The sequence below is a fragment of the Montipora foliosa genome, chromosome 13 (assembly GCF_036669935.1).
Source record: "Montipora foliosa isolate CH-2021 chromosome 13, ASM3666993v2, whole genome shotgun sequence".
NCBI classification, from domain to species: Eukaryota; Metazoa; Cnidaria; class Anthozoa; order Scleractinia; family Acroporidae; genus Montipora; species Montipora foliosa.
The window spans coordinates 4,411,918-4,439,417 of NC_090881.1; the positions used below are offsets into that span (position 1 = coordinate 4,411,918).

At 39.2% G+C, this 27,500-nt stretch overlaps 1 protein-coding gene and 1 long non-coding RNA gene across 3 annotated transcripts in view; one reads left to right on the top strand and one right to left on the bottom strand.

The window, feature by feature from the left end:
* LOC137983869 (uncharacterized) overlaps nt 1–27,500 on the bottom strand; it is a 498,488-nt gene that overhangs the window by 173,867 nt on the left and 297,121 nt on the right. The window lies entirely within an intron of this gene.
* LOC137983858 (dedicator of cytokinesis protein 9-like) overlaps nt 1–27,500 on the top strand; it is a 265,413-nt gene that overhangs the window by 55,283 nt on the left and 182,630 nt on the right. The window contains exons 28-51 of the mRNA XM_068831030.1: nt 48–189; nt 900–953; nt 2,439–2,486; nt 3,080–3,180; nt 4,087–4,193; nt 4,944–4,988; nt 5,255–5,347; nt 6,760–6,816; nt 8,827–8,871; nt 9,375–9,455; nt 12,088–12,195; nt 12,798–12,875; nt 16,122–16,259; nt 16,648–16,705; nt 17,846–17,958; nt 18,612–18,734; nt 19,677–19,790; nt 21,263–21,406; nt 21,496–21,537; nt 22,211–22,379; nt 23,311–23,387; nt 24,939–25,052; nt 25,374–25,474; nt 25,854–25,992. Coding sequence (XP_068687131.1) covers nt 48–189; nt 900–953; nt 2,439–2,486; nt 3,080–3,180; nt 4,087–4,193; nt 4,944–4,988; nt 5,255–5,347; nt 6,760–6,816; nt 8,827–8,871; nt 9,375–9,455; nt 12,088–12,195; nt 12,798–12,875; nt 16,122–16,259; nt 16,648–16,705; nt 17,846–17,958; nt 18,612–18,734; nt 19,677–19,790; nt 21,263–21,406; nt 21,496–21,537; nt 22,211–22,379; nt 23,311–23,387; nt 24,939–25,052; nt 25,374–25,474; nt 25,854–25,992 — 2,291 coding nt within the window. The remainder of the gene's footprint in view (nt 1–47; nt 190–899; nt 954–2,438; nt 2,487–3,079; nt 3,181–4,086; nt 4,194–4,943; nt 4,989–5,254; nt 5,348–6,759; nt 6,817–8,826; nt 8,872–9,374; nt 9,456–12,087; nt 12,196–12,797; nt 12,876–16,121; nt 16,260–16,647; nt 16,706–17,845; nt 17,959–18,611; nt 18,735–19,676; nt 19,791–21,262; nt 21,407–21,495; nt 21,538–22,210; nt 22,380–23,310; nt 23,388–24,938; nt 25,053–25,373; nt 25,475–25,853; nt 25,993–27,500) is intronic.

Genomic DNA, 27,500 nt, shown 5'->3' on the forward strand with positions numbered 1-27,500 from the left:
CAGCTGGGACATAAAATGATAACTTTTGAACTTATCTTTTCCATCAGGTGTAATCCTCGACTGGTGGCGGCAGATTCTTTCTTCTTCTCTTAAGCGTCCCCATTGGCATCCTACAGTGTTGTACCTTGTGCAGCAGGATAAGAACTACGCCAAGTTTGCTGCCATAATTGATGTTTTTGATTTGTTAGAGTAAGTTACACTTTTTGATTGCTTAAAATTATCCTTTGCTTCAGTGCGTCTTGGTGTGTATTGTCATGGAAGAAATATGAGGAGGGAGTTTGGGCTTTCAGACTTTTAAACTCGCGTTTTGCATATATAATAAGTTGCATTCACTCGCTGAAATTTTAAGCTAGTGAGCCTTTGACGTCACTTTTCCCTGGATCCAACCCTCTGAGGTCCAATCGGTCAGTTTTGAACGTGAGTAATGGTGAACCGTGAAATCCAGAACTTACACTCAAAGCAAACGGCCTTTGGATAAAAATCAAATTTTGCCAATCAGATGTTAAGCAAACACCTTTTCAAAATCTGAAGAAAAACAGGAAGTGATGTTTTAATTACAGGGGCACTTTAAACCATCAGAGATTTTTGTGTGCACGGTGAGATGTGCTTCTGGGTTCTTGAACTACAGTCTTGGACAAAACTCATCGGGAAAATGTGACACGCCACTATAAAATTCTTATTCCACAGTTTGTTTGATAAAAGATTAGAATCTCCCTACAATGCCCCTCCTCTTAATTCAATAGATATTGTTTGGGAGCGAATGTCAAATGATGTTGAAGCCGGAATTTGTCCCAAGAGCTTTGTCCAAAATTGTTGATGCGACTGGCTCACTGCACTATTACCAAGACGGCGTGAGCTATAGTTTCATACTGATGGTGGTTGTCGTTTGTTTGCTTTAGACTAGCTTTGAAGCACTTCAGATATCAAGGCAAAGAGAAAATCACTGCTCAGAGGTGAGATAACAGAAGATGTTAAACACCCACCCTCCATCGAGGCCTTCTGGCCGTTTCTTTCTTTTTCTAAACGCGCCAAGTCGTAGTAGCGTATTTTCCAACCGTTGCGAAGCACTAGTGTTTCAGGCTTCTGGGATTGCTTAGAAGAGCTGGAAATCCGAAATTCACAGACCTTCTGCTCCGAAACCAGTCAAGGTTTTTAATCTGGGTACGAAAGAGTGGCTGTATCCGGAGAAATGAATGCATTAACCTATTGTGCTCCGAACTGCACAAGGCCACTTTTACATCATTTTCATGGGGGTCTATTTTATTTTTTAAAGCTCATAATTATAAGGCGTTCTTTAGTAAAACAATAAAGTAAATCATAAAAAAAGTATACCATAGTGAAACATGACAAAAAATTGCATTGAAACTAAAATTTCTTGTATTCGTGTACTGACTTCTCAAAACCTATTGTTGTATACCACTACAAACAGCAAATGAATCAAGTAACTTCACGCTTAATCGCACACTGTCCTTCTCGCTTTACCTTTCCGTGACTGAAACGGTGAACTCGATGGCTTCTGGGTTATCACTCCATTGCCAGAAGAGCTTCCCAAGACATAAACAGAAACACCTTTTCCAACGATTTACACTTTACAGACTTAAGACTGATCCCATTGCCTAATTTCAGCTAACCATAGATCCATATCCCTTGAGTCAATTTACCCTTGCTTATCCTTTGTGGCGAGTTAACTTCAGCAGCTAGTTCACTTTGTCCTTACCTTAGTGACCAAGTTGAGCCAAAGTGTTAAAATGGCGAGAAAAGAAAAAAAAAATGAATCGAGCTGAGTTTTTGTTTGTCATATATAGTTCGCCATGTTGCAAGTAATAAAGAATAAAGTGGCTCACCAAGGGTAGCTCCGGTGGGCGATTGATCCACATTGTTCCCTATAAAACGGGGCCTTTACACCTTTTTCAAAAAGGCCGTCTTTTAGATATTCTTTAGTTTTATTCAAATTAGACCTTGATGTTTCGTTCAAGGCAAAATATTCTTTTGAATTTTAAGCTTAAGAACGAGGCATTATGGGCTAATTTGAATAAAAACAAAATATTTAAACAAAGGCCATTTTGGAAAAAGGTGTATGTGATGCAGTTTTTTTGCTTCAGTAAATGACCCAGATTGAACAATCCTCAATTAATTAATTAATTAATTAATTAATTAAAGGTCGCCAAAACCACCCAGTCCTTAGGCCCGTTTTAAACGTCGCATTTCACATGTGCCGAATCTAATGCTCAAAAAACAATAGATTTTTCTCATTTGCATTAGATTCGGCACATGTGAAATGCGACGTTTAAAACGGGCCTTAGTCTGTGCTAAATGTTCAGAAACGCAATGCTACGTTAATCTAAACACGTCTAATGAACTTCAAACGTCTAATACCTTTGCGTACATCCACTTTGTGGTAATCTCCTATTAACCTCATGCATTTTGTGCTTTAACAGGGAATTTGATTTCCTCAAAGCGTTATGGCGTCCATTGCACAATGCAAAGTATGAATACGGGTCGTACTCTTTTCTCATTAATTTGCAAGTTGTGTTTCCTGGTGTAACTTTATAAATGATAACGACCTTAATCTGTTGAAAGAGGCCAGGTATTTTGAAGATAAATTTTCATTGACCTTACAATCTTTAAAGTTTAACAAGTAAAATACTCGCCGTATTTTGCCTCTTTTAAGATTGGACTTCTTAAATATGTGGCAACTAATTTTCAAGAACACCCAAGTTAAAACAACGTGTTAATTCCATTACCTCAGTGTAATTATATATTCTGACAGTTTAAACGTTTGTTAAATCTCTGATACATTGTAATTCAGTCATAACACTAAATGCAAACGTCTTTCGTAAATGTCTTTTCACCATTGCCTTGGTTCACCGGTTTGCCTTTTTGCGTCAACCTTATAACCCGAGACATAAGTTGTGTTGAAGTTGGGGAGAAGAGCTATGTGACGCTTAGTGAAATACGTTTGCGCCTAAGTTGGTGCATTTCTGGACAACCTGACACTAAAATCCAATCATCATCACTCATCATCTTTTCATGGTGACTTCCTTTCTGATTCTTTTTCCACTTACACACTGTGTTGCAGCACAAACAGCGAAACAACCAAACAGTTCCTTGAACAGAAATACCAAGGGAGTGTGTCCAACCAGGGAAAGACCCGTCACTCGAGAGCGGCAAGCAGTGGAGGTAAAAATTAGCTGCTATGAGGTATTTTATGAGGTATTTTATATCACGGGCCGCTTCGTAGGTGATCCGCAAACGTCAGGTTTGAATGCCACCGTATTTTCTCGGTTTCTTGTCCTCAGACAGAGCTCATGACTCTAGGCAATCTTTTGTTTGTTTGGTTTCTGTTTTTTTTTTTTTTTTTGAGAACTGGGTAGCCTAGTTTACAGAATAATTTGGGCTCGTTTGAATTTCTCTTAAGAACGGGAAGCCAGTTCACAACAAGAAAAATCCTAGAGTAATCCAGGTGACCACCGCTAGGCACAAACGCTTGAAAACTTCGTTTGGAAGTGAATTGCTACTGGTGGTTGGCAACCGTTAGGTTTCTTTCTTTATATCGGTCTTTTCCATAACATTTGTAGCCACAAGGCCAGGGTTGCTGGAAACATGTTAGCGCTAACCAGCGTTAAATCCCATGGAAACCTATAGGTTTTGATACCTCTTAAGCAACAGTTAGCGCTAACCAGGCTTCGAGCAACGCGCACCAGAAGTGTAACTCACAAAACTGTTGGTGAGAAAGGGAATCACGAGGAACGGGGACACAGGTACCATCTTGCATCGGATTGTAGATCGCTAGTTATCGTTTTATTATTGTACAATGAGTTATGCAACCAATCAAATTAAACGTGACGAGTGCAACTCGCCACAGTTGCGCAAAACGTTGTGCTCTCCAACAAGGCTTTCGAGTCCACCTAATATAGAAAGATTATAACGCAACATTACATAACATGTCAATGGGGAACTCGATCCGCAAGATTCAAACACCTTGGAAGATTTTTAGGCTCTGACGATTTCCTGATGAATAAAGTTTGTAGTTATGCTGAATCGACTTGTTTTAAATCATAGCATTGCCTTCTTTGTCTTCTTTAGGCTTGAATATGGACATTCAAACTAGAGTCCTGTTGGAGGGTAATCTGGCGAACGAAGTTGGTCTGATTGTTTTAGATACGACTGAACTCTTTTGCGGTCATTTTAAGGTAAGTGGAAAAACGAATGTCAGTCGTATTTGGGGGCTTAAAACGGTAAGCCCCTTTCTCATTATTAATTTTTGCCTTGACTCTACCACTTTTATATTGCTAAGTATGTTTTTCTGTATTAGAGATGATTAGTTGAAAAAAGTGATAGGCACAGAAATGGTTACTTCCGGTGTCTATCTGTGGCTTAAAGACGTCTCCTGCTTAAGTTCCTTACTGCCAAGGCAACGTGACCAACTGATTCGAGTGTTCAGGACGTGGAACCCGGAAGTGCCAGGTTTCACACCCTGCTTTGTTTATTTGGGTAGTATTATATGCATCATTTGTGTCTCGTAAACACCAATCCCAAATTTTACAGTTCATAACCTGCTACTGAGTAAGCCCATCGTTGGGGTCTCCTGCAAGATTCATTAAGCATTTAATTGGCTTTATTAACATTTGTTAATATTTATTAAGCTCTCCACTGGGATGTCGCTTCGCTCGCCAAAAAGTAAACCTTGGGCGAGACCCTTATGGGAACCTTTCTGCATAAATAGGTTATAGAGTGGAAGTTGCTATGGAAAAAAAGCGATGGAAAAATCGCATGAACTTTTTCATGCATTTTGTAACTTATGGCCATGTTTGTGTACTGAACATTAGTATTATGCAAAACGCAAGCGACATTTTGCATTTGTTTTGTACACCACATGGCCTGCTAATCACGTGAGTGCTAGCCAAGAATACACAAATTGACGGCCTTGTTGTCTGCTTTAGTTCCAGCTGGAGCAAGATGAGGGTGACAATATTTTGATGAAGAAGGTATGTTTAGTTACTAACTCGTTCCCCTGAATCGTCTCCTGAAATCTTTCATAAAATCATGTAAGGCCCATAGTGCTGGGTTGTTTGTGATTATGGGAAACCTGGAAAGTTGTGGAAACTTGACAATTTCATTCTCTTCGCCTGGAAAATCTTTCAAAGTTGAGTATGGTTACGTTGGAAATTCGGGTGGCTTGTTAAAAATTATTATTATTATTATTATTATTATTATTATTATTATTATTATTATTATTATTATTACTTATCAGGTGTTTAGTGTACTGTTGAGCTTCCTTCAGATTCCCCAATCAGAATTCATGATGAGACATGTATTTGCAAGCTTGAGATCTTACATCAACAAGGTCAGTATACACTGTTATAAGTAGCGTGGCCAAGTGCCGATCAAGGTTGCCTGGTACTTTCAGTCCTGTCTAGTTTCATTTCTCTCTGTACATAACCATTTGTTGAAATCGTGGCTCATTTTAAGTCTTATGTGATGGTTATAGAACTCCAACTTTTGATCATTTGTATTTCAATTAGAACGATATGAACCCAGTGTTAGTTGCTAGGGTATCCTTGAAAAAATATCCCCTCTCAGTTGCATAATAAGCGGCTGGAAAACAAAAGAACGGCCACACTTTTAATGATCACATTTATTGGTTGAAGATCAGATCTTTCATTATTTTCCAGGTGTGATTAATATTACATGGAACCAGTCAAAAAGTGCCTTCAAACCTCTTTAAATAATGTTTACAATCAAATTTAGTTACCCTTTTTTTTTCGAAGAATGCATTTGTAACCAAGTAAATAAATATCATAATTGCTTACCGTATTTCTGTTTTCAAAAATGCGCGGAGACGCCATCTGGAATAATTGTGACGATTTCTCGTTAGCTCGGTTTGTCGCAGCGCAGTACGTGTGATTTTCAGCCTTCTCGAATTAGCTTGCCAATTTGCGGGCAATTTGGTGCAATCTTAACAGGAAGCGGTGGAGTGGAACGTCGCCATTGAATCACTTTCAAGTCACTTTCACCCATGTATTCATTTTAGCCGTAAAGGTTACCTTTAAAGCTGCACTCAAATTTCTTCCGACCAAAGTACCGTCAAACTATGTCTGATCGTCAAGGTGGTTGCAATGTGTTAGCATCAGCATTGTGGGAGGGGGAAAAGCATGATTATTGTGTCTGCATTTCTGTTATTATCTTTTACTCGTTCTGGGTGTGTAACAGAACAGGTCTGCCAAGAAAATATACTTAAGGAGAAGTAACGGAGGGGACAGAAGACCCACTGCAATTTTCATAATTCTTCGGGATGGCACGGCCAAACTTCGGTTTGGCTTCCATCAATCAAACTTCCGACGCCAAGCCGAGAGTTGACGCCGAAATCAATTGATGCGTGATGTAATCTACCAATCAGCATCTTTCCCACGGTTCATTCGTACATTCGAACTCGACGCCGATGAAAAGTGACGGAATCTGTACCAATCTTCTCACTGAAGAACCTCTAAAAAGATATCATAATGGTATTGGAGCTGTGAACTAAACAAAAAATCCAGTTCACTTTCCGAAGGCAGAGTCGATCTTCGAGGCTATGTTCGGAAATTTGATTGATGGAAGCCAAAGTGCATTCACAGTTCGGCGCGTAGTGCTTGTAGGTCAGATTCCTCGGAATTGCAGTGATAGTTGCGGTTGCTTGACTATTAACGGATTTGCCTTCTCTTTGTGATATTTCTGTATTTGACATTCTCCATCACTCTTTCATTACCTTACCCACAGTTTCCAGCCGCTTTATACAGGGGAAGTGCGAGTTACTGTGGGGATCTTTGTCGCGAGGTACGTAGAATTTTCCTTTATTTTGAAAAAAGAAGACTATTTCCTGTTCAGGGAGGCACGGAATTTTGTCACTCTGGCGAGGAGCTTTCTGGATTTTCTTGCTTTGTAGCCCATCTTCCTGTAAACAGAAGTTCAGCCAGAAGTTTCTTTGACGATAAGCGATAAGCCCACTCCAAGCCGTTGAACATGTATGGCTCAACTGCACGGTTTTTGCCGACTTCGTCAGTTTGGGTTTCTTTTCTTTTCGGTTATAACCCCCTTCTTCTCCCCACCCCCCACCCCCCCCTCTCCTTTCGCTCCCCTCCCTTCATTCTCTGCCAAGCAAAAACTTCTTGAACTTGAAGAAGCCCACAACTTCATTTGTATTTTTATCTTTTTTCAGTATAAGAAGTTAATTGAAGCAGGCTAGAGATAACACTCTTTTCAGAGTTTTGTTCGATAAACTCCTTGCTCCTTGAAAATAGTCCAGTCTTAACTCGTCAGAATTAGCTTTTTTCTGACACCAAGTGGATTGGCTGAGATGTTCCACCAGGGAAAAGTCACATTAAAGTCACCTATGTCCAGAAATGCACGCAATTAGAGCCGCGACCAATTCTCATATAGTATCTAAGGTGTTATTTACATGAGACCGAACGAACTCAGACCGGTATGGAATTTTTGCAGCGGTTTACATGAAAGCGGGACGAAATGCTTGGTGCCTGGTTTCGGGACAAAATGATATCGTTTGTCCAATAAATATATATATGGCGGACCCGAAAGCATACCTGGCTTGAAATTCCTCGACCCCGTCTGAGATTTGTTGTAATTTATTTACATGAGAACGGTACGAACTCAGACCGCAACCAAGACGAGGTCAGGTCGGTCTCATGTAAACGCATAAAAAGAAAAGTATGAAGGCCGATACGAATTCATGCCGGTCTCATGTATATATCCCCTAACTCGTGAAGTCCTGTTAACGTGAGTCCAAGCCATTTTGCTACTTGTTTCAAACAATGAGGGAAGTATTTCGGTTAGCGTTACATTAAGGTTGGGTTAAATGCAGCTGTTAATCTCTCCTTCGTGAGCAGAGTATAGGGACACTATTTTATGTTAATTGTCTGTATTCGTAGACTTAGTTAGTTAGGCCTCTTCGTCCCCGGTGGGACATAAGGCCAGTATCAATCGCCTCCACTTTTGTCGGTTGTGTGCAAGGTGTTGCGCTTCGCCCCGGGTGATATCTAGTTGTTTAAACTGAGAGATGATGTTTCTCCGCCAAGTGGTCTTCGGTCTACCGGGTTTGCGCCTTCCAGGTGGTGTCCATAATCTTGGGCGCGAATAGATTGTCTATTGCACTTCTGACTTCTGTGTGAGGACTTTTATCAGAAGTGGTCATACTGCCAGGTGATTGATTCGAATCCATAAACGGGCCAATAGTGTTAACTTTAATACTGGTTTCCGTCACAGGTAGTTTTTACAGGAGGGGTTCTTCGTAGACTTGAGTGATGTTAAGCAGGGGGACACTTCATGAAGCTTATTCGCTTGTTAAATTTAGAGTGCATCTAATTTTTTGAAATGTCTTATTAACGTTTTATCGGAAACAACATTTTATCTATAGAAATAAGGATTTGCCAATGCTTTTAATCAAATGGACCACCAAGCGCTTCCGCTATTGTCTGAAGTCGAGCACGCGCTGGTGGAATAATTGTTAAATGTACTCTGCACAGTAATTCTATTTTTATGTATTGTATTTGAAATCTTTTACTGTGAGCACTACCGGAGTTTTAGCTTTCCATTCCTTGTTTATTTTCTTCTTTCTCAATGCAACACTCCTGAAAATTGGCACATTTCATTTGCTCCTGATATAAGTGACTTATGGACTGAATGGCTTAAGTTCGGAAATGATCTTTAAAAGCGTATATTAATGGCATCTTTCATGTAAACAGCGATACATTCGCTGTCGTTCTGGTTTGTCGTAGTCTAGACTTAATCGACCTCGTATTTATTGCTTCTGTCTTTCTCTCCGTTTAATAGATCCTGAGTTGCTGCAACTCGAAATTAAAAAGTCTGCGGAACCAGGTGTGTTCAGATTTTAAGAGCTGTACACTTGTCACTTTCCATCACCTTATTTTTTCTGTGAGCAACCAATGCAAGCCTTTCTAAGCAAGCTATAATTTCACAAATAATGCCCCTCAAAGGGTAGATGTCATTTAGGCAATAACATTGTAATATATTTGCTTCCTACATAACTGGTGCTTTGAGGGTTTAGCGACGTTTCATCGCTTTTTTTTTCTTTGATCTTTTCGGACCGTTGAAGTCGTACAACGTGGTTTAAGGCAAGGACACGTAATCTGAGTATTATTCACGGATTTATTGTTTTGTTTTCGTTTGGAATTTAAGTTTTTGTGATATTTTAGCAGTCATTGTAGATAAAACGCCTGAAATCATTAAGTGTTGTTAATTTTTGTAACTGTCGTAAATGTCATGCATGCATGGCAGAGCTAAGCGCAATCAAATATGTTTTTTCAAAACACATACATCCCCTCAGAAATACTCACTACTGGGATCTTTGTTCGTCATAGGCCTGTTCGTTTCTTTATCTGCTGATGAGAAGTAATTTTGAATTCTCTGGAGCACAAGGTTGTGATCGAGTCCATTGGCAAGTAAGTGCGATTTTACAATATTCTGCGCTTATTTTAGAATGTCCAACGAACCTGTATTATATTCTTCTGGTCTGTGGAATGCACAGCGTAATTTTTAAGTTGCATTTATATTATGCAGTGTTTGCCATTCAGACATTTTTTCCGGTTCTGATCACGGCTAAAAGGCCTTATCAATCCTTTGTGTACATTGCTGCTTTTTGCTGCTTTAATACTTTCAGTGTCGTAAAGGTTCGGGAATGTTGTAAATAAAAGCGTTCTCTGTCGTTCGGTTTCCTTTGTTTAGATATTTCTTAGCCGCCTTTTTCGACTGGCTGGGTTAATATGAATTTCTAAAGAGGCTTTTCAAGTCTTTTCTGGTTTTCTTGAAGGCAAATTAAAGAAGGCGTTTCAATACACCTTCGTAGCCGTTTATTTTAAATACTCTTGAAAGATCTTTAAGAATTTACGCTGTGGATGTTGAGCGAAGCAATAATTTAACTAAAATTCGCGCGTTGAATCGTCGACTTCGTGTCGTATGCAGCAAATCGTTTTCATAGATTAAACATTTGGCTTCATTCGATGGACCATCAGAGACTATGAGCAGTCGTTTATCGGAAATCCAGTAAAACAAGGCAAGACAACATAAAGAAATATTAAAAGGAGTGGATAAATAAGCTACATTTTTTTTTTGAAAAAAAGGACAACAAATGGCTAGTAAAAGCAAGTTCCTACAGTCAATCTTCACTTTCACGTAGATTAAATTCCAAGTTTTTGCCAGGGTCGGTCGAAGACAAACCGAAGCAGAGCATATACAGAATAGTTCAGTATCGAGACGGTTATCCCTTGCATTGCACCACTGTACTCATGTCATCATATTAAAAGAAAAAAATTAGAAATTAAAAAGACAATCTTGCTTTACTGGGAGAGAAGTGATCCGTCAACAAACTTCTTCACCTTTCATATGTTCCCATATGTAATTCGTATTTTTTGCTGGGAGTATGTTGAATGCAAAAGTAAATTGTAAGGCTTGTTTTGCTTCCAGATTACCAGGGTTAAAAGGGCTGTATTATAGCTTTTCCTGTTTTTGTCTCAAAGTCTTGATTTATGTAACTCTTAATGCGAAATTGCAAATAAGCGCGAACACCTATGTGAGTTGTTTATATACCAATTGAACAAGAAACATTTTGTTAGCATTTTTAGAGAGCATTCATCTGTCCTCCCAGGGAAATAAAAAAAGTCAACTTGAAAATTTAGTCGACTTAGGTTAGGAACCAATTTTTCCCGCTTTGCATGAATTTTTGCTGATTCGCTTTTAAATTGGCTTCACCTGTTAAACCGAATCATTCCTCCTGTGTTGAATGAAATTACACACTCATTTGTCGCGACCAAAGATCTTTCTCCTTTGTCATCCATTTATTCGCGCGTGGGTGATCTTGATAAAAAGCTCTGTCTGTATTTGCCGAATCGCAGGCAGGTGATTTTTGTCATTGGTGTGATGTTTGAATAGTCTGCTTTGGAGTTCGGTCCCACATATAGGATCTACAATCTAGAAGACATTATGCTTTGCTTTTAGCTGACTTTTTTGTTTGTTATTTTATTATTTCTTTATTATTTCTTTATTATTTTGGGTGGAGTATCCCCTTTGCCCCTGCTCAGTGGATTTTAAGCAATACTTTCACAGCTTGCAACTCGAAGTGTTTTTCTTTTCAGCTTTTTAATTAAATACAGCTGAGAAATGCAAACTTGTGAACATTTTTTTCGCATGCTTTTGTTGTTTTTACCTTCCCTTTTTCAGACACTGCATTTTACGAAATGTTGAGCTTCTCTGCTGTATTAAATTTAACTGAAAAGAGACGTAAAATCGTCTGCAATCCTATTTATCTTTTTATGTAGTTATTTACAATTACATTTAAGTTTGTTTTCGGGGTCGGGGTGGGGAGAGGCGAAAGAGAGCATGATTCGGGGAGGAGGCGAGTCAGTGTCTTCTCTACACTGGCATAGTTATTCTTGTACAGTATTTTCGCATCTTTCACCGAAATTGTCTTTCGTTTGAGTTTTTAAATTCAATACTTTTATTACAACATATGAATGCCGAGACTAATAAGGCAAGCTGCCAAAGTGGCTTCATTTGTTTAATTGCTGAGATCGATGTACCTATAACAATCAATTCAATTAACTTGTTTTCTGTTTTCTGTGCTGACACAGTAGAGCTCCGCTACAATAAAAATAAAGAAAACACTGTTGTTGAATTTGGGCTTTCTGTCCACTGAGCTCTTGTAGTTCTTGGGCCGCATGGTAGAGTACACAAGATGCAAATATGTGTCCCTCGTTAAATAACGTCTTTTGATTTGTGATTTGATTTGATCATGCTTACTTTATATGAATGACACAATGTGCACTAACCCTGTAAAGATAGCTAAGGAATATCACATGTGTACTTGTCAGAAGTCACTAACGGTCAAACTGAGCAATGAAAATAATTGTCTTAATAAACCAACTGATAAACCATCAACTTATAGTTTCATTTCACCTTAACTCTGTGCATTTGCGCGTTACGACGAAATCATGATGTACCAGTTCTTCAATTATGCCACCCTGTGTACTTTGTGGTCACGCCTTGAGATCTGCTTTTTATGTCTGTATTTATCGATAGGTCATTGTGGCAGTCTCTAAGCTTATGGCTAGTGGTTTAAACCGAACAGCTGTCAATAACTGCCTCCAGGCGTTGAAGAATTATGCTGCTGAAGATAAAGGCATGAAGGTATTGTTTTTCTTTTTGTTTCTTTTTCTCTCTCTTTCTTTTGAGTAGTAAGACCAAGATCATGTAATACGTCCCTGCTAGCAAAGGTATGTTTTCTTTTTGCGTTCGCTGGGCTGCAGACGAGTACGGGAAAAGAGACCTCTGCCGTGGATCGACATTCATTTTGATCCAACCGCCGTCCATCCTGCGCATTCCTTTATAGTAATTCCGCTGTCGTTGAGTGAGCCCACACAACATGAAGTATCACGTGAGGGTATGGTCACTAAGTAACCGCCGCGCATGCTCAACACAGTGAGTTTCGACCAATGGCAGAGGTCTCTTTTCCCGTACTCGTCAGCCCAGCGAACGCAAAAGGAAAAGAGACCTCTACTAGCAGGGAATTTGAACACTTACTAAAGAACAGTTATCCTCTGTTTTAATGAACCATTTTTTAAATTCTCTCAGCTGCACTGGAGTTAGCATGAAATGTAGATTATTTTAAATTAGTCTTCATTCTATACCTATGTATGTCCATTGGGAAGTTCTCACAAAGCTGCGCGATTCCGCGGAACATTGCGATTTCACTTTGCTGATGTTTCCGGAATTTCTATCTTCACTTTCAGCATACAGCGTTTACCTCTGAAGTTAAAGATCTAACGAAGAAGATCCACACTGTTTTGCAAGCGACTGCACAGATGAAGGTGAGCTGCTGTCCGATTTGCTCATTTGCAAGGCCCTTGTTCGTATCACGTGATCATTTTACTTGGGGAGGCTGGCAGGCATGCAAATTTGGTGTGGAAGATGTTTTGTGGAGGCTGTGGGATGCGTGGAGTTGACTTATTAGTAGTACATTGCCCCTGAAGACTGGTCATTCAGTTCAGCCCTTTTGCCCCTTGATAACCGGAAAAGCAACAAAAAATGGATGAATCTGAACTCTTCGTATCGTAGGACCAAGGATAAACAGTTCTTTTTTTTCTGTCTCATTCGCATTACGGTATAGGGAAAGTTTTTCCTGTCGAGTTAACTACAAAAAGAAGGGGGACAACACGAGGGTGGACGGGTGGGGTGAGTTGTATTTTCAGCAACTAACATCGGCGGATATTATGTGTAATTTTGTGTCATTAGAAGGTTTCCTAAATATCCATTGAGGAGTGGATGTGATTATGCGATTTCCTTTCTCCCAGAGAACCGTGGCGTGTGAAATTATTATTCGCGTTCATCGTTGATTTTGCTCACCTTTTGGGGTTTTTTTGTGGCTTTGTATTTTATTCAAACAGGTTGCATAAGCTTTCGTCATTTTTACCTTGGTCCGGCGGTTTTTTTGTTTATTATATCAGTGGATGGAAGAGTCTGGTTTTTGTCCCCTTTCATGCCATAAGAACGAAAGCTGTCTAAAATTATAAATCGAATATAGGAGGGGAAAAAAAGGTTAAAGTCGATGTTGGTTGGTTGCCGCGGGGTAATTTGCAAATATCGCTCAAGGTTTTGAATTTTATACTATCTACAAAGATCTTCCCTCTAAACCATCTTCCGATAGTTTAGTTACATTACATTGGCAAGAGAGTAAAGATTGTGATGTCTGAATGGTCTATCAACCGAAAAATGTAGTTCCTTACTTAAGTACAACAACAGCGTGATCCTGCATGTGTCACATAGGTACCTGTTTCTCGAAATCTCCAAAAGCGATTCGTGAAACTACCGTCTGAGTATTCTGAAAAATCGATCTTTCAACATGCTTTTAAGACCAGAGACAACATAACAGTTGCAAAGTTCATGAATTGACTGAAATGTTTTCCTTTGAAGACAGAAAGTTAAACGTTATGCATGTGAAATACGCCGGAGAATTTTTCAGTGTTCTCCAGCTACCCTTTGAGTTTTGAGGATCTTCCCAAGCGTTCAAATGTTCAATTTTGAAACTTGGTAAACACATTATATGAATTTTAGTCTGATTGATTTGGTTTTGCTTTGATTTTTCTATTTATGTTAAAGGCTACACTTTCCGTTTTTATTCACCGACGATTAAATTCGAGAAATTGTTCGCTCAGATTGCTACGTTTTTGCGACTTTATCGCAGAAAAAAGACGCGCACTTTTACTCTGATATAGTGTTTTAATTTAAATACCATTATTTTTCTCAATTTTTTCCCAATTGCAAAAACTGCCTTAAGGTAATTTCAGAGCTTAAAAAGACGCCTCCTTGCAAAGCTCTAAGATTTCTGCAATTAATTTTCATTAACAAAAAGGTGTACAAAAACTAAGCGCATCGAGGGACCGGATAGCAAGTTAGTATCTATCCGTGCTTGTCTTTTTGTGCAACGTTCTAATGTACGTGCGGAAAATGAGAAGAAATTAACGGTAAGGGCGTGAAAAGATCATTACTAACCATACACCAGCCCAGCGGGTGAAATCAATCACTGTGTGCAGTAAAAAAAAAATCAAATTAAAGTTTTACCTTTGCGATTTCTGGTGTTATTTTTATCGTAGATTTTTTACTGATTGACCGCCGTTTATCGCGACAAATATCACTTGGTCAGGATATTTAATGCAATTGCTTTGAATCAACTATGTATCGGCGAATCACGGTATTTGTTCTCTCGATACGAATGGCAATATTGGAACAAGATATTGAAATTGCATGATAGAATGATGTATCCCTTTTCGACATTTTTTGTAATTCTCGCGCAAGCATAGTTTATTTAGCTCTTTTTGAACCATTTATAATGTTAAGAAAATGAAAAATAAAATCATTGCTGCAGGTCTTCCTCTTTGGTACTTCGGGTTGTCGATCTCACAAATGCTCGATATTTGTTATTGTATCGCGGGGTCGATTTAGAGACTGCATCGTATCGCGGCTTTGATATCGATATCTTCATTATCATCTCGTGGAAGCCCCAATAATGTGACAAGAGAGGAGAAAATTACGTGTGATGTTACCGTGCAGTCCTTCCTGTTATGTGTTATCAACAGAACGTATCTCTTGCGTGGCCTACGTGACAACGTGGTGTTTCAAATCTTAAACGAAATCTGATTCCCTTCGCATTTCTGAGACAAAACAACTAAGGCAAACAAGCTTGGATTTGGATTAGTATAAATTTGTGACGCCTCTGCCGTGGTAAAAGTCAAACATTATCAAACCAAAACTGAATTCGAGAATGGTTTTGCCAACACTTTCTTACGAGGACATTGTAAACGAGGTGTGGAATAAACACGGGCAGTTACGGGACAAGAAGAAGAAGTTGAGGCTTCATGCGATTGAGGAGCTTGCAGCTCATCAGCTAACTGTTCTTCCAGTTGTAACTTCTCCGTGTCTGCTGAGTCCAGCTAGTTCCCGCAAAGCTTTGTTTCTGGTAATTTGTCCTTTCTTGCAAATTTGGCAACTTAAAGGAATTTTTTTTTTGTCGAATTTAATTAAGAAGTAAGTGTATTTTAGCTTTGTTTATGGAAAAGGTGTTGTGAGTTATAGAATATGAAAATTTGTAAACAGTTAGTTTCTTATATAGTGTCGTCAATCCTGAATTCTACAGTGGCGAAGTCTGTCTTTAGAGAGAAGTTTCTTCTATTTAAATTAGTAAGTGGTTTCCATCTGAGGAAATCAGGTGGAAGGTTCGTCCTAATCTTTCGTGCTTTCTGTTTTTATTTTTTTTAAATCTTTCGAAATTTGGTCTTAATATTCCGCTTTTAACAGGTTGGTTCTTGGACAAATGTCCCTCATTTTTCATAATTATTTAAAGAGTTAAAACAGTTGTTAGGTTACCTTATTGTGTGTGTAACCCGAGGTAGCAGCCGTCTCTCACCGAGAAAGCCTCATTTGAATAGCCAAGTCATTCGTTATGAACCGTAAGTGTCTTATCTTAAAAATAAAAATAAAAAATTCAGATTCGTCTTTCGTAAAACTTCTTTTATGTTGTGTAAACCAATTAAAACACAGTTATTGACTGTGCCTTCTAGGAATACGATGATGTCCCTGAGATGTTAGTGGATCTTCAGTACAGTTTGGCCAAGTCTTACTCTAGTACTCCGGAATTGCGAGAGACGTGGTTAGAGCACATGGCTGCTGTTCACGAGGGTCATGAGAATTTCTCCGAGGTAATTCCGTTTTGTTTCTTCACGTGACTCTGAAACTTCTTAATGAACCTTTTCGATAGATTAAAATTCAGGGTAAAAGAGAGGTTAAGAGGACAAAGAAAAAGGAAAGTGGGTGATATGTAGATATTTTGTGTTTCTATTGTTTTTGTACTCACTGTCTCACTATCAATTTAAATATTTGATATTTTGAAAATGGCCTATTTACTACTCGGAGTTAGGAGGTTTGGGTAAAAGATTAGTGATTGTCTTTTTGGTTGGTCTTTCCCTCTTAAAACCATTTATGTCACTTTATATTCATAGGCTGCTCCTGTGTTGTTAGAGAACTTTGTCTATTGTCTTTGAGAACGTTTCTTAGAAAATTCAGTTTATTGTGGTTTTGTTGTTGCAGACTGCTCACTGCTACATCCACGCAGCGGCTTTGGTGGCCGAATACCTGAAGAGACAAGGTAAGACGCAGAAAATGCGACAATCAACTGACTCTTCCATAAGCGATTAGCCACCTAGTTATGAGTAGAAGACAAGAGAGGGAGTATTATTAGCATTGTGTTTAGTTCTTATTAATTCTTATTGAGGAATGAGCTAACTTTCCTACACGATGCTTTACTGGAAATCTGTTTTCCATGCATTTGACACTTGGTAGAAGCAAGTTTAACTTATATGGCTCTGAGGCAGGCTATTTCAGTCATGTATCACTTCTTCTAATAGGCCATTTTCGAAATATCAAATGTTCAGCTTCTTCTTGAGGCAGTGAGGACAAAAACGATAGGAACACGTTGGAATGAATGTGAAAAATATTTACATATCATCCACTTTCCTTTGTCATTGTCCTCTAGACCTCTCTTTCCGGCTGAATTTGAATAGATCGAAAAAGGCCTAATCATTATAATCCAACATGGCGACTTGAGGAAAGAAAGAAAGCGACACATTGAGGATACGAGCATATGGTTTTAATAAGCGCCAAGTATACTACGATTCATGTGACTGAGTGAAATTATATACTTTGCTCTTGAGTAGACTCTGTAAGTAAGTGTGATCTGGTTGATTCACTAAAATCGTCTAAAGGCTCCCGAAAACCTAGGAAACGTTGTGTACGGAAACATTGTTTCCCGAAATTTTTCCTCGGCGCGCAAACGAGGAAACATTTGCTGAAGAAGCAAAATTTTTCTGAATAAATTCACAAACAGTTTTGCTTCCCGGGAAGCAAATCTTGCTTCCACAACAAATGTTTCCTGGGGTCAAAAACTGGGAAACATTTGCTTCCGCAACAATGTTTCCTCGTTTAACGCATCGTTTCCATAGAAACGATACAACGTAAATAGCCCCCCTGAGAGGAGATGTGGTTGCTAGTAAAATACGACACAGAAAGATTGAAGAAAATAAAAGGGAATCGCGTAACGTTGGCATCGAGCATGTTGATCATTTCCGAGGGTTACTTCATCTTTTTTCGCACAGCAAGTTAAAGTTCGAATTGCTATGGATATTAGTTCTACTTTTTCGTGTGACTATTAAAGTACACTAATTTTTTTCAGAACTCCATCGTCACATGCCTATTAACGAATTCGTGTTTTTATATATCCATTATTTAGGTACTTATACCCCTGGTTGCGCTGCATTTGCTCAAGTGTCTCCTAATGTAGTAGCGGACGAGAGTGTTATGAAGACCGATGAAGGAATGTCAATGGAACAGCGATATACGGTGGTTAGTGTCTTGACTTGTGTGAATTTTCAATTTTGACAACGTGTTTTGTCTGAGATTCCTTTGACGAAAGGAACAAATTGTGAAGGTTGTTGTAGGCCAGTGAGTCATTGACATCACACTTGAATTTCCACTCCTTTAATTTCTCGCACGAATACGATCTGAGCAATGAATAAGACCTCATATCATACAGAATTGAAGAAGAACAATTTTGATCATGACGTTTTCATTTTGTTAATTGAAGATAAGTGCCCAGAGTTTAGAGTGCTTTCCTTGAGGTCCGGACATCCCGGGTTCAATACCCGTTCCGACCACTGGTTTAATTTGATGCGTCTGGTAGTCCTTGGCTCAATCTCTCGGCTGCCCTTGTAAATAGCAACTTGGTTTGCCTCTGGCCATTTGGTATTATTCTTAAAGTTGTCGCTGTTGTTCTGTTCTGTCATTGGCCCAGAAAGTGGGCTATGTAGAGCGGTCAATTAAAATGTTTGTTTACTTTTTACTTCAGTGATTCGAGTAAGATATGGTGGGTACTCTATTGATTTGGGATGCTGTTAACGTGGTCACATTTTGTTTCGTTTTAAGGAACCATGAAGAATTGCCTTTTTGTTGTGTTAGAATTCTCAGTTTTTCCTTGGCTGTCATTGTTGTTTATTCAGCGTCATCTGGTTGATTTGTTGGAGCAATGTGCCAAGTATCTCGAGCGAGCGGAGCGGTATGAAGTCATGGGTGAAGTGTTTAAACTAGCGATTCCTATCTATGAACAAGAGAGGGACTTTAGGGTAAGACGGGGTTCACTGTTGGTGTCCATCTTGTATATTTTGGCTATCGCTTAGGTTGTTGCAAGGTCAGTTACAAATACCAGACTTTCTGCGGATTCCGCTTACCGTAACATCCAAATTCCATCAAGGTACAAATTAATTTCATTGCACTGATTTTGTTCAGAGCTTTGGTATCCGTCATGAATTCTTAGAACAGCTCGCATGGCTTGTGTTTGTTTGCGCCGTGGGATATTTTGATTGATTTTACGGTGTCGATATCATTGACGCAAAATCAAATTAAGCAGATTAATGTAATTTAAGCAAAGACGACGGCTACGGCAACGACAATGCCTCAAAACAAGAATATTATTAGTTATAAAAGTAAATATAATCGTGCTGCACGTGCAGCACGAATTTCCGTGCACCTCCTTGCCGTACTCCAAAAACCAACGTGCATGAAATCACCAAATTTTAGGTTTTGATGACAACGTGAGCATGTAACAATGAACCATTCATTTTATGTTTTAAAACCGTTCATACCCATCCAGTTATAGAACAGTTCGCCCGTATTGTACAAGATGAAAAAGACGGAATATTCGCAAAATACTTGCGATAGTTTTATTTTGGAATGACGTTTTCGTTGCCGAAGCAGTCGACTTTGCTAAAATTCCTTATACCTTACTGAGCCACATTCAACGTCTTCTCTTGGAAAGATCAGAACAATTGAAGGGCTTTACGTATATATTTGGTATTCAACAATTTGACGCCAACTTTTCTTTCGTTACATTTGTTTGGTATGACTCTGGGTATTCTAAGAAGCGGTATGTTTAAACGAGTTCAGTGGTGTTTGTTAAATTGCGGCAAGCTATACAATGGCATAAATAGTCTGGAAACCATTGAAGTTTATAAATAAACAAGATAAAAATACATCCTGACATGAGTATTGTATTGTTTCACATCCAGCGCCTGTCCAATGCATATGAGAGCCTAGCCCAGGCCTACAAGAAAGTTGTTGATGTGATGGGCACTGGAAAAAGACTGCTTGGCAAGTACTTCAGGGTTGCTTTCTTTGGACAGGTAATTTCAATTTCATGTTTAGATAAAGTTTATGTGAGAACGCGAAAAAACTGCTTCTGTGAACTGATCGATTTTTTTGTCCTGTTTTGGAACAAACGTCTTAGTACGACGTGCCATTTGACAGCTAAAATCGATTGAGCCTCTCCTGCGTTAAAGGCCGGGACACACCAGGCGATAAGTCGCTGCGACACGTCCCCGGGACAAGTCGTCGCAACAATTCGCCTCGTGTGCCACGGTTAATTTTCTGAAAATCGTTGTCGCCCCACGAATTCAAACCAGTTTGAATTAGTACGACTGATCGCAGCGACAAAATTAGGGGTGCAGGGATGGCGCAGTGGTAAGAGCACTCGCCTCCCACCAATGTGGCGCGGGTTCAATTACCAGACTCGGCGTCATATGTGGGTTGAGTTTTTTGGTTCTCTACTCTGCTCCGAGAGGTTTTCTCCGGGTACTCCGGTTTCCCCTCTCCTCAAAAACCGACATTTGACTTGATTTACTTTCATTGTTCATGTCAGTTTATAGTGTCCCCAGTTAGCGCTCCAGTGCTAGAACGACTAGACACTTAAATAAAGTTCCTAAATAAATAATAAGTGAGCGCATGCAGCGTTGTCGCAGCGTGTGCACTTCCGGCATCAAGTCGCTGCAACAAAATATAAATGAACCAATAAGAGAGCGTCATATGGTCTGCTATATTGAATTAGAAAACTAGTTCACATTCCCCCTCATTCAAGATCTCTGCGTGTGCACCGAACAGGCGCCGTGTCGCAGCGACTTGGTTTGCAAGTAGTACTCACGGAGCGACTTGTCGCAAGGACCTGTCGCTGCGACTTGCCTACTAGTGTCTCGGTCTTAAAGCCTAATTTGCTGCACCGCGATTAACGCCAAATCTGAATACATAGCATGACTACCTTTAAGGTCCAGTGACACGTTACTCCAGATCAGGCTTGAACTTTCAACGATTGGCTCGACTAACTTTGTTTTGTTTTGTTTTGTTTTTTTCTTGTCTTATTCGTCACTAGCATCAGCTCAGTAACGTTATTTCGACCAATTCAGGAGCCTATAACCAGGGGCCAATTCTTGGATTTCACATGACGTCACGGCCGCCATGTTGGTGTCCCCAAACAATGCAACGGCGGCCATGTTGGTGTCCCGATCCAATCCTCCGGGAATTGAAAGCTATTATTGTGCTAACGTCTTCTTTTGTTTGCGTTGAAAAACATGGCTGTTGATCACGTGAGTGAAACCCAAGAATACTGGGGCCAATACTGGAGACCATGTAGATCAAGCTATTTTTAGACAAGTTATTTAAATAAGATGTGGCTTGCACGAGTAACCATTCTCAATATTATGGGTAATAAATTCTTATTATTTGGAAGGGTCTTGTTTCGCGAAAAAATAAATCTAAAAATAACTCGGTACCTAAAAACGACGTTGGCTTGCATGGCCTCTTGACCAATTTCTTTGTCTTTCAGATGTTTGGTGATGATGACGGGAAGGAATTTATCTACAAGGAGCCGAAGATTACGGGTCTTGCAAAGATTTCACATAGACTGGAACAAATTTACTGCAGAAAACACGGCAGAGATAACATCAAACTCATCATGGAGTCTGCAAAGGTGAATGAATGGTGTCTTTCTTTGGAAGCAGTGGACGGATGGCAGCCTAGAGGTCTGAAAACCTAACGTAAAAATGATTCTTTTTTCAGGTGCATGCAGAAACGTTGGATTCAAAGATTGGCTACATTCAGGTATATTTTGATAACTTGAGTACGCTATCCTACCGTTTCTTTTCACTTGCGTAATCAAGCTTAAGTCCAAAATTAAAGCATTTCTCACGCTTCTGTGTTGTTTCGTCGTTTATGACGCATTTCCTCCTACTTAAAGACGTTGGCCACATTTCAGTTTCGCTATGTTAGCGTTCTTCCTACGAAGCGATCGAAGCCTTGACTTTGTTCTTAGTTTCGTCGGCTTTGTTGGTGTATTTTATGGACTTTTAACGTTATAAGAGCGTTTGAAGTTAAGGGCTTTTGTATTAGTCGTGAAACATGAAGGTAAATCAAGAGTCGTAGCTTCTATGTTTGTTCAACTGACTAAGGGTAGCTAACAGGACAGTCACTTGACTTTTGGAGAGCATATAGTTTATTTGTGGCCCGAGTAGCATGATTTGCGCCCGAGCGGAGCGACCAAGTGGCTACGAGCCATTTGGCCTCTTGTGAGTTCGATTTATATCCCGGAAGGGGTGAATGGATTAGTTACCTTACATTTTTGTGCGAGTGCAACCATGACGAAAAGAAAGAATATTAATGAACATTGATTACTCTTTGTTGATAGTTTTTCTTGTGTAATAATTCGCCCCGTGTGAGTTCATAGGACCCCGATATGACCTCGCCGTCCCCGTGTTGCACTTGTTGAAATTTGCAGATAACCTACGTGCAACCGTATTTCGACGATGAGGAGTTGGAACTCAGACCCACTTTGTTTGAGCGTAACAACAACATCAGGCGATTTATCTATGAAACGCCATTTACCTGCGGTGGCAAAGCACATGGCAGCCTAACAGAACAATGCAAGAGGAAAACTATCCTGACAAGTAAGTTGATTTAACCTTTTGAGCATGCGCAGAAAGCACTTACTTGCTGAGAATGAGTTGACACATTGTGTCTATACAGCAGTTTTTAGATATAGAATAACAGGACTATTTGTACCACGCTATACATTTGCAAAAATACCCCCCTCCCCATTCTGTGTTGCCCGTTTGGGAGTCAAAGATCACAGTTATTACGACTCAGCAATAGGGACCTTAAGATCAGATGACGAGAACAACTACGAGTACGAGTGTTCCATACTGAGCATGCGCATAAGGTTTGGAGGCCGACATGTTTCGAAGTGCGCATGCTCAGAACGGAAAACTCGTACTCGTAGTCCTCTCCCTCCTCCGATCTAAAGATCTCTATTGTCTGGGGGGAGGAGGGGGTGAATTGGGTTGCTTCGAAAGGATAAAAGAGTTTAAAATGACGGAATAGGCGGTCAAAAAGGGTGTGGAATAAACTAGTAATGCTGCAACTGTACGATATATCTAGAATAGAATAGGTGGCTGTGTTTATCGCCCATCTTTCATGCAGTCTTGGGGAGTGAATTGCGAAGAGTACAGCTTACTACATCGGGACGAAAGCGTACATAGGCCACTATGATTAAAAATACCATAATACGCATTGTTTGCCTTCCAAAAGTTTGCATATACATTGTCTTTATTTTCTCTACCTTTGCATATGCTTATGCTTATGCAAACGTTTGGAGGGCAAACAAAAGAGTATTATGGTATTTTTGAACCAACCCAATAGCCACCTCTGACAGCCGCTGTACGGTCCATGTTTGATATCGGAGCACATTAGCTGTGAGTCGATTATAATGAGGGAGGTTAATCGGGGTTTCCAGAAAAGTACTCAGTTAATTACTAGTCACTGATACATGAAGCGAAGTGTTAATTAATGTTGATTTTTGTTTTGCACGTTCTCTTCTAGCATCCAACACGTTTCCTTACATAAAGACGCGAATTCTTGTGGTCCAAGAGGAGCAATACGAACTGACACCAGTTGAGGTTAGTTCGTGTTACCTTAGTTCTAAGGAACGAGTTCAATTCATTGTCCTAACCAAAGCGAAACTAAAGTAAATTCAGCCAGTCAAGAGTATACAGAATTTGAAGCAATGATATTTACACTTAACTACTAGTATATCGTCCTTTCTTTGGCTTATCGAAGAAGACGCACACTTTTTAGGACAGTCAAATGAACGCAAACCAGATGAATGCAACTAGCGATAGTATAGTGACCTCAAAAACATGACTAAAACACTAGCATATAATTTGTTTAAAAGTGGTTTGCTTGAGTTTACCGTTCTTTGCACATCTACGACTTGAAAAGACCAAATCTATGAAAAATGTCACCATGCAATGCCGAAGTTCTAATATGCATTCTAAGGGCGCGTTCGATTGACCCTATTCCGGAATAGGAATACATGGAATAGAAGTTAGAAATCCTTCGTTTTTGCGGGGATTCATATCAATATTGTCAAACATTTGCTAAAATGCTATTTTAAACACAGCTTTATTATTCTTGTTGCTGCCAAACGCCATACATAGTGTTTTAAATCATCACTCCACGTATTCTTATTCCGGAATACGGTCAATCGAACGCGCCCTAAGTTTCAACACCATTACTTGAATGCCCATGAATCAAATTGAGGCTAAAGTAAAGTTGACCTTACAAAATATAACTTAGCGCTATCGCAAGTGATATCGCACATCAAGAACAATGGCAGAAGGAAATTCAACTAGAATTTAGAGAAAAAGCTGCTGTTCTGAAATAACCTGCGGTTATTAGTACTTTCTTGCGGGTCTTTTGGTTGTACAACGCTAAGAACTGAGGGCCATCATCACGAACATTGATGGTGTGAGGCCGCCATTTTTGAATCGCAATAAGGGGAAGACTGGGACGAGTTTAACGTACAAGATGGCGATAAGGGACCCTAAGGTGTTTTTTCGCAAAAAGATACTCAGCTATAAGACGCACCTTGCGTTTAGATCACATTAGGGGCCAACAAGCAATTTCTTTGAGAAAAAATGCTGCGCCTTACAGCCGAAAAACTACGGTTAATTGCCATCTGCAGTACAGGCGAACTATCCTGTAAGTAACTAGATAGGTTCGAACCGTTTAAAAGTAAAAGTAGAAAAGGAACGGTTCATTGCTGTATGCTCATGTTGTTGTCAAAACCTAAAATTTGGTGATTTCACGTTGTTTTGTGGACTACGGCAAAAATGCAGTGAAACGCTTGCGGCACGTGCAGCACGATTATTTTTCCTTTTGAACCAATCACATTCTTGCTTTTCGTCGTCTTTGCTTAAATTCTGTAACCACTGTAACAGGACGGGTTAGGAGGTCAAATTCTGCGTTATAATTGGCGCATTTCGATACACTTTGTCGATTTCAGAGCCCCTCTCGCCGCAAATATGATTGACTGCAACTGAAAAACCAAGCAGTTTATCGAAACTCATGTGAACTTCCGAATCCTTCTTCCTTATCGGTTTTTCTTTACGTTGATGTATATTAATTGTAATTTTAATGTGCCATTCGTGTGATTTATTTTTCTTCAGGTCGCATTCGATGAGATGCAAAATAAAGTTAAGGAGCTAAATAATGTTATCACACAGAATCCTCCAGACATGAAGAAACTTCAGCTTGTTTTACAAGGCAGTGTCAGTGTGCAGGTACACGAGTGTTGCCTCATGTATTCAAAGGGGCGGGTGATTTTGTGCTGGAGGGCAGGCGATTGTTCATCGATTTCGAGAAGATCTCATTATTAAAATGGTTTTAATATTACATTTTAAAATCAATTTTCAAACGAAAAGAGCTGAGACCGTATTGCACCGCTAAAAGCATTGGACATGTACCCTACAGTACAACACACATGCCGCACACTTTTGGAGAGCACTAGCCTCAGTCCCCTCTCATATTCATGAGATGGTTCTTTGATGCAGCGACGTATGTGTCCCTTTGAGTATGTTCTGTTTTGTTTTGTAATTCCTCAGGTGAATGCTGGTCCGCTGGCGTATGCACAGGGGTTCCTCGACAAATCTGTGCTGGCATCGCATCCACATAAACACATAGAAAAACTCCAGCAGGTTTACCGGTCTGTAACATTTCTTTTTCTGCCTAAACTGTGCGAAACAGCAGCATAACAGTTTTCAGAGTTAAAGGATCGCGATTGGGTTCATTATAACATTTTTGTTTGCTTTTGTGGAATTGATGATGAAAATAATTTTAATTAAATGGCTTATATGTAAGATACTCGCAAGAAGTAATCTAGACTCAAACCTTAGTGAAGCCGATGATATTTTACACTGGGAATTCTCTGTGCAAGGATTGTATCGAGGCATATGTTAACATTTTAACTTACCCGAACCTTTGAATCAGTCCCGTCCAACTGTTGTCATGTCAACGTCCTATGCGTATAAGGAAATGTCATTCATATCTACTATAATAATTGTTTAACTTGATCGTTATTTCAGGGAATTCATCGCTTGCTGTGGAAAGGCTTTGGAAATAAACGATCAGTTGATAAAAGAAGATCAAAGAATGTACCAGGAAGATATGAAAGAGAAATACGTTCAGCTGAAAACACGGCTTGCCAAGTACATTGGAGATGAAGTAAGACCCTGACAGAAACCTTTTTGGATTACCAATGCAAACAATTTGAACTTTTCCCTTCATTCACGTCTTGATGAAAGAATGTCGTTTATTTATTTTATTTATTTATTTATTTATTTATTTTTTTGTGGGTTCTAGTGTCTTATTTATTTATTTATTTATTTATTTATTTATCACCTACACTACATACAGTACTAATACTTTACTTACATGCATACACTACTTACAATACATAAATTACAATGCAATCACACTGATTAGCATATTTACAATGCAATTTTCTATTATAGAAAAATTACACGTATATATACCAGTTAATGTTACCTTTCTTTTAAATACTCTTTGTTTTTTTGTTTTATAAAACTACTACTTTTTTGAAAAAAAAAAAAAATATATATATATATATATAAGTGGAAAGAACTAAATAATAGATATGAAATTAAACGTAAATTAACCTAAACATCAACAGCATATAAAATTACAGTAAAAACGCCCACGTGCGATAAAATTTCGGAAGTTCTTTTTTGGCAGTCGCGATCTCTTTTAGGATTTCAAGTTTTCCTGTGATGAACAGTAGGAAATTTTGGAAATCTAAGACATCTCCACGAAGGCTTGTGCAGAAAATGCGATATTTGGCTATCAGTAGGCTATAATTTAGGACTTGCCAATGCTTTGTCCTATCATGCCAGCCATATAGTATGTGACTTGTGGATAACGTTATTGTTTCATTTGTTTTTTGGTACCACCGGTCTTGAAACAGGATCCAAAAATCGGTTGCTAGTGTGCAGTTTATTAGCAGGTGATGCAGCGTTTGTTCTTCCGTATTGCATAAGTTGCATAAGGGGCTTTCTGAAATGCGGTCTCGGTAGAGTGTAGCGCGGGTTGGAAGCACGTTATGAATCACTTTATATTGAAACATTATTATTTTAACTTCATTTGTGACTTTAAATGGCATAAGATAAACGTTCTGGATGGTACTTTCTGTAAAACCATGGCGTAGAATTTTCGTTTCGGCAGTTGGAGGAACGAAGACGGTGTTTAAAAGAGAGGAGTAAATAGAACTGGTTTTTAGACTGTTTACAGTGGTGTCGTGAGTGTCGTTTGGAATAGGGTTTCTAAGATTAGCTTTCCATTTTTTTGGGATTGCGTTAACTAGGCCATAGTATGTGGTGAAAGGAACATTCAAATCAAATTCATGCCACTTCAAAAAATCCTGATTTTGGTTTAATATGTCGCTTATCTTGGTAATGCCAGCGTCATACCACGTTTGGTAAAAAACAGGCTTTTTTCCTACAAGAATTTTCCTATTATTCCACACTATTTCGTTTTTAGGATTTGATTTGGAATCGCTGCCCGTTGAGATTTTGAACTCGCACCAATAATCTAACACCTTTTTATAAAATATGGGAAGTTTATCATCAAGGTCTAGTGTACTTGTTGCGAAATTACATTTTGTTAGGAAGGCAAGACCACCATTTTTGTGAAAGAACTGGTTAAGAATAATTTTC